The 14,343-nt window shown below is 44.1% G+C and overlaps 1 protein-coding gene across 1 annotated transcript in view; it reads left to right on the top strand.

Annotated features, from left to right (window-relative positions):
- The first annotated feature begins 254 nt into the window (after positions 1-254).
- The window catches only part of Hps5 (HPS5 biogenesis of lysosomal organelles complex 2 subunit 2), a 42,843-nt gene continuing 28,754 nt past the window's right edge, over positions 255-14,343 (top strand). The window contains exons 1-7 of the mRNA XM_051148596.1: positions 255-407; positions 5,694-5,860; positions 8,641-8,751; positions 8,866-8,930; positions 9,778-9,970; positions 11,005-11,138; positions 13,841-14,053. Coding sequence (XP_051004553.1) covers positions 5,753-5,860; positions 8,641-8,751; positions 8,866-8,930; positions 9,778-9,970; positions 11,005-11,138; positions 13,841-14,053 — 824 coding nt within the window. The 5' untranslated portion in view covers positions 255-407; positions 5,694-5,752. The remainder of the gene's footprint in view (positions 408-5,693; positions 5,861-8,640; positions 8,752-8,865; positions 8,931-9,777; positions 9,971-11,004; positions 11,139-13,840; positions 14,054-14,343) is intronic.

Raw genomic sequence — 14,343 nt, 5'->3', positions numbered from 1 at the left:
GTTTCGTTTCCCGTCTCCGGTCTCGAGTGGCGAAGAGTTTCGGGGGTTCGGTTTGTCTCGCCTTCCTGCCCAGAGAGCATCCGGTCCGGATCGGCGGCGCGTCCACGGCCTTGAGGCGACTCGCTTGACTGCAGGCCGCAGGGAGCGTAATCGCGACGGCGGCCGGAGGGGGAGGGAGCACGCGCGCCAAGGGGCGTGATCGTCACGTGACAAGGAAGTGCCGTTAACTGCGCTTTCCCCCGGGTTCCCCGGCGCCCCTGGATGACGTTGCAAGGGAGGGGCGGGGCCTCCGCTGCCTGATGTTCAGGTTCCGCTGTCAGTGCCTGTTGAATGTCTGACCTGCTGAGGAAGGCGATCGCCGGCCTTTGACGGGGCCAATCTCGGCCGGCTCGTCAGTCTGCGGTTCTGTGAGTCTGGCTTGGAAAACCTGCTGCCTGGACTCCTCTGCTCCAGAGCGACAGATGCAGTTTAAAACATAGTTGTGATTGCCGGGAGCTGTTTTGGTCAGGGACTGTTCTGCTGTCTGTGCATCTCCAGCGGGGCCTCCAGGGTCTGGAACTAGGTAAGGAGGGACTCGGAACGTTGAATGAATGAACGAACGAATGAATGAATGAATGCATGAGCGAGTCGTTAATTTTTCTGTGGCAGAGTTTCCTGATCTTTATTTCTTGGGTAGGAAGATTTTTCTAATGGAAATAAAGTCTTATTAATTCCACCTTTGCATAATTTCTTCAACTTTTGTTACTTTTGTCTCTTTCAAGCCTTTCCTTCCACGCACCTTATGGGACTAGGTAGGCTATTATTTGCATTGGCTTTGTGAGCAGCGTTCGCTGTCTACCATTTTTGAATTATTGTCAGAATAATCCCGGGAAAAATGTTTTGATCTTTCGTGTTTTCTACTTTTCATGTATTGTTTGGGGGAGGAGGTGGCATGGCATAGCACACGCAGAGGGCAGCTTTGTGTAATTGGTTTTCTCTTTCCATTTTTCTGTGAGTTCTTGTGACCAAAGTCAGGTCACCATGCCTGCACAGCAATAAGCCATCTCTTGGACCCTTCTTTTTTCTTTTCCTTTTCGTTGTCTTTTGTGTCTTCTACTTCCAAGCGTCCTTTTTTTGTGAGCGTTGTGACCCATGGGAAAGCCAGCATTTAAAAAGATGGTAGATGTTCACTGATTTTTGGCAAGCATTTACCATCTTCTAAGAGGCTAACGTTAAAGAAAAAAAATTTTTTTTTGATCTGACTGCACACAGAAGTAATATTGAAACTCAGCTTTTTAGACAAGTAGGGCTTATTGGTTCAAGAATATTTAATGCACAGCATAATAAAAACTTCCGAAGTTCACGTTTATGGAAGGAAAGAGGAACAGAATAATCCGAGATAGTTGAATACGGAGAGGGTAATATGAGAGATGAAACTGAAAAGGGAAGTAAAGCTGAGATCACATTACATAGAAAAGGAAGCTGTGCTTTTAGCTGCTACTAGTTACAAATCAGGTTTACGTCTCCTTTATTCATATTGTCAAGAGAGAGGCTTTCTTCTTTCCCACTGATTTCCTGGGTACCAGGAATGCCTCATCTTCACTTATTTATCATTTGCTCCATCTATCTATCTATCTATCTATCTATCTGTCTATCTATTGGTTTTTCGAGGCAGAGTTTCTCTCTGTAATAGCCCTGACTGTCTTGGAACTATCTTTGTAGACCAGGCTGGCCTCAAACTCACAGAGATCTGCCTACTTCAGCCTCCTGAGTGCTGGGGTTAAAGTTAAAGGTGTCCATCACCATGCCTGGCTACTCACTCCCTTTAAATTTGTGTTTTCTAGCATCTGCCCATAGCAGAAATTGTATAAACTCTCCACACTAAATCCTTCAGTGACTTTCTGTGACCTACCAGATTCAGTTTAAGTTCCTTGGTTTAAAGTTGGAGAGGTGGTTCAGCAGTTAAGAGAACTGTCCGCTCTTCCAGAGGTCCTGAGTTCAATTCCCAGCAACCACATGGTGGCTCACAATCATTTATACAGGGATCTGATGCCCTCTACTGGCTTGCAGGTGTACATGCAGATAGAGCATTCATACATAAGAATCAATCAATCAATCAATCAATCCTGCAGCAATCCACCTGCCTCTGTCTCCTAAATGCTGGGATTAAGGCATACGCCATGCCTGGCATAAGTGTTGTTGTTGTTTTCTGGCGGGGAGTTCTGCATTTTATATTTAACACAGGACTAAACTTTCATGGTCCAAACTCACTCAGCACTTTTCTGCCTCTGCTGTTTCAGCTCTGCCTGCTACCTTTCCCTTTCCTCCTGATCAAAGCTGACCTGGGAGCAGGGTTACTTCTTTTGGGAAGTTCTGTGGTTTTCTTTGACATGCTGTTATTCTTTATGAGAAGTGTGTGTGTGTGTGTGTGTGTGTGTGTGTGTGTGTGTGTATGGTATTTGTGACTTTTTCTTTATTTGACTAGAACTGATTTCTAGAATTCTTTTATTTATCATATCCTCATGACTATGCCTACTATTTTACTAACTACTCAATAAAACAAGTAACTGAAAAATAGTTTTCTTGAATAAGGAATTGTTACATATTTTGAGTAAGTCATGCTAAAATGTTTGTTTGTTTGTTTGTTTTAGAATAAAATTCTTTTAAAAAAAGATTTACTTATTTATTTATTATGTATACACTGCTCTGTCTGCATGTACACCTGCAGGCCAGAAGAGGGCATCAGATCTCATTATAGATGGCTGTGAGCCACCATGTGGTTGCTGGGAATTGAACTCAGGACCTCTTGAAGAGCAGTCAGTGCTTTTAATCACTGAGACATCTCTCCAGCCCTAGAATAAAATTCTCACAGAGGTCAAGTTATATTAAGAATAAATTACTAAGCCAGGCGGTGGTGGCTCACGCCTTTAGTCCCAGTACTCAGAAGGCAGAGGTAGGTGGATTTCTGTGAGTTCGAGGCCAGCCTGGTCTACAAAGTGAGTCCAGGCTGAGTCCTGTTTCGAAATGCCCCCCCCCCAAAAGAATAAATTACTAAGCTGGGCACAGTGGTGCAAGCCTGTGATCCCAGCACTCAGGAACCAGAGGGAGGCAGATCTCTGTGAGTTCAAGGCCAGCCTGATCTACAAAGCAAGTCTAGGACAGCCAAGGCCACACCAAGAAACCCTGTCTCGAAAAATTAAAACAAACAAACAAACGAAAGAATATATTACTAGCAGAGTAAAGCTGTATTACCTGTTTGTAATTTTTTAAAAAATCACAATGAAGGGGAGGGACATATTCCTTGATAGAACACATGCCCGGTATGTAAAGACCTTGGGTTGGAGTCTCTGACATCACAGACATAAGAAAAACAAGCCTGCACGTGCTTCTGTGTGTTTTACCACCAGAAGGTGCACTCTAAGACTAGGGCTTTGTTTTGTCCTCTGTTGTCATCTCCTAGAACAATGCCCAGCATGCGAGTGATGCTCAGTACATATTTGTTGAATGAATGAATGAATGTGCTTCTAAAATAGTGTCAAAAACACAAATCTCAGAAAAAATACAGAGATGCTTCTGAATTTTTTCATAATGCCTATTTGCTTTAGATTTTTCAATTCTTTTTATTTTATTTATTTATTTATTTAGTTTGGTTTTTGTTTGCTGTTTTTGTTTTTTAGAGACAGTGTTTCTCTGTGTAGCCTTGCTGTTCTGGATTTACTTTGTAGATCAGGCTGGCCTCAAATTCGCAGAGATCTATCTGCCTCAGCCTCCTGAGTGCTGGAATTAAAGGTGTGTACCATGGTGCATGGCAGTTCTTTTTATTTTTGTGTGTATGTGGTATATGTATGTGCATGCGGGGCCACCCATGCCCAAGTGCGTGTGGAGGCTAAAGGCGGATATGATCATGTGTCATCCTGGCTTTTATGTGGGTCCTAGAGATCCAAACTCAGGGCCTCATATTTATCATCAAGCTCTTTACCCACTGTGTAATCTCCCCAGCTGCTGCTCTTGCTGCTGTTGCTGTTCCTCCTCCTCCTCCTCGTCATCTCTTTCTTCTTCTTCATCTTCATCTTCTTCATCAGTAACTTGGTAGGTAGCAGAAGACCGAGAAGTTAAAATTAATGGCCAGAAGGTTTTGAACTTGCTGCAGTTGCTGACATTAGCTATGGTCAGCTCCAGTGTGTTCTTTGACATTGCCATTGATGGCAAGCCCTTGGGCCTGTCTCTTTCAAGCTGTTTCCAGATAAAGTTTAAAAGATAGCAGAAAACTTTTGCATTTTGATCACTGAAGTGATTTGATTATAAGGGCTCTGTCTTTCACAGAATTAAACTAGGACTCGTGTGCCCGAGTGGTGACTTCACATACCTTCATGGCACTGGTGACAGGTCCATCTGTGGAGTAAAATCTCATGAGAATGATGGGAACCTCAACTTGGAGCTTGCAGGTCTTAGCATCATGTCCATGATGGACCAACCACAAGTGCTTCTTTGTTTGTTATGTGCACTGTCAAGACTGATTGGATGGCAAGCATACAGTGTTTGGTTATATGAAAGATGACTTGAACATCTTTGAGTCCAGAAAGACCAGCAAGTTCACCAACCTCTTTTTTCTTTTCCATGGAAATTGGTGGCATTTGACAACCAAACACACACACACACACACACACACACACACACACACACACACACACACGAGTAGTTGAGCAGATAACGTGTTTCACTTGGCATTTACTACCTTATTTTCTTACACTATTCATTACTCTCTTTTTCTTCCTCCTCCTCTTCTCCGCGCCCCCCCCCCCCCGCCCCGCATCCTCTTCTTTGGTTTTTCAAGACATGTTTTCTGTGTGTATCCCTGGCTGTCTGTCCTGGAACTCTCTTTGTAGACTAGGCTGGCCTCGAACTTACAGCGATCCACCTGCCTCTGCCTCCCGAGTGCTGGGATGAAAGGCGTGCGCCACCGTGCCTAGCTACCTGTCTTGTTTCTATTGTTAAAGCCTTTATTCTTTCCTTTTCTCTTAGATTTGGGGTGTTTATATGAATGAGTGGGAGTGCCACAGAATGTGTGTGAAAGCCAGAGAGCTTTTGTGAGTCAATTCCCTTCTACCAAGTGTGATCTAGGGATTAAATTTGGGTCATCTCAGACTTAACAGTAAGTAAGATGGCCCTAAATCTGTTTTTTTTTTTTTTTTTTTTTTTTTTTTTTTGTGGCCTGAATCTCTGTACCTCACTTCTCAGTAGGTACATTCACTTCTCTGGCATATACCTGAAGCTCCAACTAGACTAGAGAGAAAGATCCAGAGGCGTATTCCTGTTCAGCACTGTAAAACTGTTGGCAGATACCTAGGGCTTGATGACAAGACTTTATCAGTTGAGGCCTTTACAGAGGTTGCCTCTTAATGAAACCCTCTTATAGACAGATGATTTATGACAAAAAGAAACACAGTGGGATCAATACCTTACCTTTGAGGAGATTGGCTAGTCTTCCTTTTAAGTTCTACTCTGTCTGTTTTTATTACTTAAATTGTTCCTTAATGTAGTAGAATAGGACTATGGAGGGACTTGGAGTCAGGGAATGGCACAGTGTGAATGAGCCTTTGGATGTAGGTGGTGTCTGGGTGTGGCCTGCCCCAGCTTCCAGAGATGTTGCCTTTTTCTCTGTTGAGTGTTAATATATGTTGAGTGAGTGGTGATCTTACATTGCATTTTTGCAGGTATATTTGAGTGAGAAATCCCGTGTCTATTGCAGAACAACCTTCATCTTTCTGGCTAAATGACCTCGGTGCCAGTGATACCAGACACCTACAGCCATGTTCTTGCAGAATTTGAGTCCCTGGATCCACTACTCACAGCTCTGCGCCTAGACTCCAGTCGTCTAAAGGTGAACGTCTGTTTTGAGACACTCCCATGCAGCCAGCCCATTGCCTTCATTTTCATATCCATGAGGCCACGCTCTACCATTCTTGCCCTGCTGCTAGTTCTGTGTGTTGTGGACTCTTGGCGCTCCAGCCTGTGGTACCTGCCATGGGAGCAGCTCATTCTTTATTTTTGAGCTATCATTTGGATCTTTCTCAGTTCTGGAATGTGATGGTGTCTACTTATTTTCCCCCTTCTTGGTAATCGTGCTGTCTTCTCTCAGAAAATAATATGCTTGTATAGCATTAAGATAGTATAAACGAGGTGGGCTGGAGAGATGGCTCAGAGGTTAAGAGCACTAGCTGCTCTTCCAAGGGTCCTGAGTTCAATTCCCATCAACCACATGGTGGCTCACAACCGTCTCTAATGAGATCCGGTCCCTCTTCCGGCACACAGCAGACATGCAGGCAGAACATTGTATATATATAAAAAATAAATAAATCTAAAAATAAATAGTATAAATGAGCATACCCCATTACATTTTGGGACAGCATGAACTACTGCAGTTACTTTGATACAACTCTGTATAGGGAACAGACAAAAGCTCTGGGCGAAGTATATGGTTTCCCGAAACCTCAGACTCTTGATTAAACACAGTGAAGAATTAAGTCTTAATCAATCCCAAATGGTTTTGTTCTCTTTTGTTTTTGTTTTTGTTTTGTTTGTTTGAGACAGGGTTTCTCCCTGCATAGCCCTAGCTGTCCTGGAACTTGCTCTGTAGACCAGGCTGGCCTCAAACTCACAGTGATTCACCTGCCTCTGCCTCCTGAGTGCTGGGATTAAAGGAGTCTGCTACCACCACCCAGCATGATTTTATTTTTCAGCTTTTGGTGGTGCCTCAAATCACCCAACCTTCTTTTCTCCTCCTCCTCTGCCTTCTTCCCCTTTCTCTCTTTTACCTTTTTTTTCTTTCTTTTTTGAGACAAAGTCTCACTCTGTAGCTCAGACTTGTTGGAAACTGGCCCACTCTCACGGTGATCTGCCTGCCTCAGCCTCCCCAGTGCTGGGATTGCAGGCAAAAGCATGATGTCCCAATGCAGGTTTCTGTTCTCTGGGAAAAGGGAGAAGAGGAACTCATAGCTAGCTAGGCTAGTGAAGTCAGCAGTGGTGGAGGTCAGTGTTGGCAATGGTTTCAGCCACCAGTCACAGCACGCCTTACTGTTGGACACAGTAGTCAGTGTGCCGGTAATGGAGTTGTGGGAGAGTTCTGAGTGCCTGTGAGAAAACTCCAAGAAAACATCAGTTTCTTCAAAACACAGAATTACTCTTGGACTGTGTTTTTGAGCTCCTCCTTCCAGGGTTAGTGGGTAGAAGTGCGTTTACTTCAGCTGTTCCTATTCATGTGCCTCTGTGGAAACGTGTCTTTGCCACGTGTGGCTTGTCCTTCTGATTAAACACCTTTCTCGTGTGCTTCTTCTTAACCCTCAGATTGTCTGCTGCTGCTCTGAGTAAAGTTGGCTATTGCTTAAGACTTTAGTCTTCCTCATTTTTAGGCCGCGCTTTCCCGACGCACACTGCCAACTAGAGCTGTAAACACTATTTATAAATATTGTTAAATATTTATAAATATTTATAAATAGTGGTTAATGTAGTAAGTACAATTATAATCTTACTGGTCCTCAGCATTACTTGATTTAGGGTAGTGGCCCAGTGAGGGGACTGAGGACACAGGGTTCTCCGTCTTTCTTTTCCCGTCGTACATGTTGCCTTAATTACAGTGGTAGTAGAGTATATAACGTCCTGCCTACATTAGCAGCTCCGCAGGAGTGAGGGGCCAAGAACAAAGGCTGGCACATTTTCTTGACGCTGCCTTTCCATTAGAGAAGACAAAGCTTCCCAAGAAGTTCCTGTTGGCTGGGATGGAGCCCCTTGGCCAATCCTGGCAGCGAAAGAACCTACAAAAACAAATACCTAGGCTTTTCAGTTTCTATGCTGGAAAGAAAATTGAACAGGCCGGGGAATGTTGGTTTGTTTTGAGACAGGGTTTCTCTGTGTAGCCGTGGCTGTCCTGGACTCACTTTGTACACCAGGCTGGCCTCGAGCTCCGCCTGCCTCTGCCACGTTGAGTTCTGGGATTACAGGCGAGCGCCATTGTGCCTGGCTGGGAATGTTTTTTAGTCAACGTACTGACACATTTTTGGCATGTGTACAGCATGACTGCAACTTTGGTGGCTCAGGAAAGAAATGAGCAGGCTGAGGTTGTGAGGAGACATAGCAGCTGTGGGGCCTGCATCTGACTCCTCCCAGTGGCATATATGGTGGTTCTGCAATAGAGATGATTTAAGCAAGCAACGATTGAAGTAGCTGTTTTGTCCCTGGAATTATTTTGTTTCCCCCTATTGCGGCCACACTGGAATAACCTGAACACATTATGGAAGTGTGAGCTGTTTAATAACTGCCTTGTAACAAAGAATAGTCACTCGTTTATACAATTGAGCCTATTCAGCTTTTTGAGATTCAGCTAAAAGTTTAAAAGCAAAATGTTCTTTGTTTGGTGTATTTCAGTGTTCTGGGGTTGCAAATGAGTGCTGTTACATTGTGCCCTTCTGAGCAGGGATAGAGGGAAGGGAGAAAGGGAGGCAGGCTTGCCCTGCTTATTTCTAGTGGCCAGCTTATTTTTAACAGTGTTGGGAATGCAGTCTAGGTTCCTGTGCATGACCGGCATGTGTCCTTCAACCAAGCTGCATCCCCAGCGCACAGTGGCTGTGGCATGGTCATCTCACACTTGTCTCTTCATGCTCGTAGTGTGCCAGTGTAGCTGCGTCCCGGAAGTGGTTGGCGCTGGGCAGCACAGGAGGAGGACTCCATCTCGTTCAGAAAGATGGCTGGAAGCAAAGGCTGTTTCTCTCTCACCGGGTGAGAACGAGGACTTCACCGTTCTACCATCCCCCGCCCACCCCCCCCCCATATAACCAATCATTTAGAGTGAAAGAAGAATGGAAACAGACTGTTGTTTGTCTGATGTCCTAGGAAGGTGCAATCTCTCAGATCGCCTGCTGTTCTCATGATGATGATTTTGTCGCTGTAGCTACCAGGTAAGAAACCCTTAGAAGGATGATCATTTCCAAACGTGTGTGAAGCTGACAAGTGTGCTTGTCAGGATGGCCAACCCTCTCATTTTACCCAGCACTGTCCTGGCGTTGGCACTGAAAGCCATCTTCTGGGAACCAATTCTGCTCAATGAGCCGGGCGTGGTGGCGCACACCTTTAATCCCAGCACTCAGGCATCTCTGTGAGTTTGAGGCTAGCCTGGTCTATAATGTGAGTCCAGGACAGCCCAGGCTATACAGAGAAACCCTGTCTCAAACAACAACAACAACAACAAAACCAAAAAAACAAACAAACAAAAAACAACCAACCAAAAAAGAAAAAGAAAAACCACCAAAAAAAAAAGAAAAAAAAAAATCTTCTCAGTGCCAATCATCTGGGAGGGGTAGTTGGTCACCCTCGTGTTTGTGAAATAATGATGATTTGAGGCAAAAACATCTGAAAGGCCGTAAAAGAGAATGGGAACAAGCACCTCTCCTTGCGGAACTCGGCCTCACATCTGGGTGTGCTTTATTTTCCTCTCAGCATCTCATTCTTTTCCTAATCTTCATGCTTAAGCCTATATTAAAATTTTAACAGTATCTCCAATCTTGCTGAGAGAGAGAGCGAAAGAGAGTGTGAGAACATAATTTTGAACATTTTGATCCTCCTAGTTTATTGATTTGATAGCCAAAACAAGAAAGTGAATACTTTGATTTATAACTTTCCCCCCTAACAACAAGAGTTTACACTGTCCTTAATATGGTTAATATTACTTTGCACTTCACTTTTACCTTTTTTGTCACTGCTGTACCTTTTTTGTGGTAACTTGATTTGCCTGTAACTTGTCTACAGTCAAGGTCTTGTCATTGTTTGGGAACTAAATCACGAGCGTCGTGGGAAACCAGAGCGAGTTCATGTGTCCTCAGAACACAAAGGCCGAAAAGTTACTGCGCTTTGCTGGGACACAGCTGTTCTGAGAGTCTTTGTAGGTGACCATGTGGGCAAAGTGTCTGCCATAAAGCTCAACACTTTGAAACAAGCAAAGGTGAGGACATGCTCCAGCGCCTTCTGTGTGTGTCCTGTGATGTAAGGTGCTTTCAACCGAAGGGGACAACTTTATCTGCTGTATTTCCTATAACTTGCTTAGTGTAGAGTCTTGGCTGAAGAAATGTAACTTCTGTTGTTTAAGTTACTCTTATGAGCATACCAGAATGTTCTGGCTTGTCGATAAAAACCCAGCAAAGTTATTATTTGATTCCTGATACATATTTGATTCAAATTACAGTTGAGTTGGACTTGGTGGCACATACTTTTAATCCCAGCTCTTAGGAGGCAGAGGCAGGCACATTTCTGAGTTCGAGGCCAGCCTGCTCTACAAATCAAAATCTAGAGTGGCCAGGGCTAACCCTGTCTTGAAAAATCAAAAAGAAAAATAGAACTGAAACCCCACACATAGCAGAGACTTAATTTCTTTCTTACTCAAAAGGGGAAATACTGTCATAAGTGAAAAATTCTAATATATATACATATATATTTTTTTGAAACAGGGTTTCTCTCTGTAGCCTTGGATGTCTTGTAATCCTGTATATTTCAAAACTAACTTTTTTCTATTGCAACCTCACAAACAGCTAATTACAAACAGAACCTTGAGAAATTTATATAGTCGGATATCAGATAATTTGACAGATTTTTGTGCTACATAGTCCAAGCTGGCTGAGATCTTCCTGCCTTTGCCTTCCTAGCTGGGATTAAAGATATGTGTCACCGCTTTCAGCCTCTTTTTTTTTTTTGGAGACAGGGTTTCTTTGTGTAGCACTAGCACCCTGAAACTCACTTTGTAGATTCCCATGCCTGGCTTTTTTTAAATTTTTGAACTTTTTTTACTTTTCCTGGCTTATCAAGACAGGTCTTAATTGAGAGCATAGACTGGGCCTGATCTCACAGCAGTCCTGTGGCCTCAGGTCCCTGAGTACGGAGAGTGCAAGTGTGTGTCACCACTCCTGGTGCATTTTGGCTTATTTTAACAGGTCAAGCAGAAGAGGCTGTTGTAAATCTATTTCCTTCTCACGACCCTTTTAGGCAGCTGCCACCTTTGTGATGTTTCCTGTTCAGACAATAACAACAGTGGACTCCTGTGTTGTCCAGTTAGACTATTCGGATGGAAGATTACTGGTGTCTTCACTGACGCGGTCCTTCCTGTGTGACACTGAGAGGTATGCTAACTGACCACAACATCGGCTTCATCGAACGTCAGACTGTCCAGGTCTAAGTACAGCTAGTCATGGAGCCGAAACCCTTCAAGTAACTTTGTAGTTGTTAATAGGGAACAAGATAAACGCAAGTTGATGATAGAAAAGAGGAGACAGACAGTCCATTGGGTGGTAAGACAGGCAATCAGTGAAGCCTCCCCAGTGGCATTACCCAAGTGTCCCGAGAGTGCTGAGCACCTGTTGAATGTGTGGAGTCAGAAGGGCTGCCCTGACTTTCACTGTTGCTCCTTTTACAATGCATTTTGTATTTAATGGCATTTTACTAATGGGCACAATTGGGTGAGGAATATACCATAGCTTTGTGAAGCTGACAAAAACTCACTAAAGTCTCAGGGGTGGAAACACAGGTCCAGTGAATGGCAAAGCAGTGAGTTAGAGGTGGTCGTGGGATAGCAGAGCGGAGCTCACATGAGTATTCTCTGTCACTGACAAGTTCCTTAGCTCTCCCTGGTGCTCAGAAGGAGGATCAGGCATTCAAGGTTATCTTTGGCAACATAACAAATAAGCAGCACAATAAATGAAATGATAATGTCTTATAGTGCTCTGTATAGCTCAAAGCATTTTTACCTGCATGTTCTTACAGTAAGGCAGTTTAGTCACAGAGCAGGTACATGGAAGAATAGTTACTGAGTCATCGAGGGCCTCAGAGTAGACTCTTGCTAAAGAGCATATTAGATGCTTCTCCAAGAAGAGCCTGCACGCATGAGCTGAGTGACCTGGAGCATGCCCATAACCCTAGCACTTGAGGACAGAGGCAGGACTCCTGGACTGAGTTTGAAGCTAGCTGGAAGAGTGTAGTGAGACCCTGTCTGAAACAAAACCAAACCACTGAGTGCTTTCTGCGGGCCACACACTGGATACTGGCAATTTAACTAAAAAGGAGCCAGAGAAAGCCTGTGTCCTGGAAATTCATTATCTCCCATCCAAGGAGATGCAGTTGCCATGTGTAATGTGGTGTGTGCTGTGAAAACAGAGTGCAAGAAGCAGATAATTGAGCAAATGGGAGCCTAGGACATTTCTCAAAGAAAGAATGGTACAGCCGAGTCATGAACAGATAGCACATCTTCTCTCATATGTAGACTTGAATCTAGACTTGAATAAAAATACATATACACGGGGGCTGGAGAGATGGCTCAGAGGTTAAGGGCACTGCCTGCTCTTCCAAAAGTCCTGAGTTCAATTCCCAGCAACTACATGGTGGTTCACAGCCATCTAGAATGAGATCTGGCGCTTTCTGCTGGCATGCAGGCATACATGCAGGCAAAACATTGTATACTTAATATATAAATAAAGTCACTATCCCAGGCAAGCATACCCTGTATTAAAACAAAACAAAACATATACACACATGCCTATATGAAAACAGAAGGGACTATTAGAGGGGAGGAAGGGGACAAGCACTGCAAGTTTTCTTCCTGTGGACTCTAGAATTCTGAATAGATGTGTGCTAAACAATCATGCCTATTTGTTTAACTGCGTCTGTATCATTTGACCTGATCAGTAGGTAGATGTCAAGGCAAACTGGTAAAGGAACTAGTAGGAGAGGAGATAAGAGGGCTGGGGAGGTAAGAAGGTAGTGCAAGCAAAGCACATGACGCACGTGTGTGAAATGTCAGAGTGACACCCATTTGTTTATTATTATTGTTGCTGCTGCTGCTGCTGGTATTTTGAGACAGATTTTTCTCTGTGTAGCTTTGGCTATCCTGGAACTCAACCATTATTTTGTATGCCAACTAAAAAGTCATGCTTATAATTTCAGCGTTTGGGAGACTGAGGCAAGAGAATTCCTGAGAGTTCATCTTGTCTATGTAATAAGTTCTAGTCGGCCTGGGCTACAGAGGGGGACCCTGTTTCAAACAAAACCAAAACCCAAACAGATAAGTAACATAAAGAGAGTAAGAGGAGTTTTTAAGAAGAAACAAATGAGCTGGGTGGTGGCGCACGCCTTTACCCCAGCACTTGAGAGGTAGAGGCAGGTGAATCATTATGAGTTCAAGGCCAACCTGGTCTACAGAGTGAATCCAGGACAGCCAAGGCTACACAGAGAAAACCTGTCTCGAAAAACCAAAAAATAAAAAAATAAAAAAGAAGAAGAAACAAATGAGTCATTATCCCCTCGGTGTCCCATGCAGCCCAGCTCTCCCCACTAAGGGAACAGACTGTCCCAAGACACACTATTTCAAAAGAACCTGGACTTTAAGAAAAGGAAGAGTTTCTTGGGTGTTTGTAGTGGGGGAGGGTCTTGGAGACAGTTGGGAAGTAGTAGCTTGCATGGATGTCCACAGAATTATGTTATACACAGTGACTTGGAAAGCACGCAGTACGGTTCACAGGTGACGGCAGTGCTAATGTCTTTTGGATGTGAAACAGGCCTTCCTCATTCTGTGGGTTATAAACAGTACTGACATGAAGAGCTTGGCTTCCTGTCACACAGTGGTTACCGTAATCGTAAACAGCCCTGTTTGGACCAGTCTATGCCATTGTTTTCTCGGTTAGCACTGACAGACTAGAGAGGCGAGGGCGCTGTGGGTGGGGTCACATGGCCATGCTCATTTGTCGTGCTGGTGTTTTCTTCTTTGATGTGGTTGTTTTTAACATTTCTTTTTTGTAAGTAAACCTGCTTTGTCTTTGTTTCTGGAAATTAGGGAAAAGTTTTGGAGAATTGGAAGTAAGGAAAGAGATGGAGAGTATGGAGCTTGTTTTTTCCCTGCAAAGTGTGCTGGGGGCCAGCAGCCCATGATCTACTGTGCGCGCCCAGGCTCCAGGATGTGGGAAGTGAACTTCGATGGGGAGGTGCTCAGTACACATCAGTTCAAGAAGCTCCTGTCATTGCCGCCCCTCCCTGTGATCACTGCAAGGTAGCCACTTCCTACAGGGACTTCCTGGAGGCCTTGGGTTAAAAATCTTTGATTTGGAGCCGGGCGTGGTGGCACACTCCTTTAATCCCAGCACTCGGGAGGCAGAGGCTGGTGGATCGCTGTGAGTTTGAGGCCAGCCTGGTCTACAAAGTGAGTCCAGGGCAGCCACGGCTACACAGAGAAACCCTGTCTCAAAAAACAAAAACAAATCTATTGATTTGTGGGATGTCCAAGATATGATTATACCTTATAAGAGTGAGATATAATTTTTATTAAAAGACTCAGGACTC

The sequence above is a fragment of the Acomys russatus genome, chromosome 7 (assembly GCF_903995435.1).
Source record: "Acomys russatus chromosome 7, mAcoRus1.1, whole genome shotgun sequence".
Lineage (NCBI taxonomy): Eukaryota > Metazoa > Chordata > Mammalia > Rodentia > Muridae > Acomys > Acomys russatus.
This window is presented reverse-complemented; position numbering and strand designations above follow the sequence as displayed.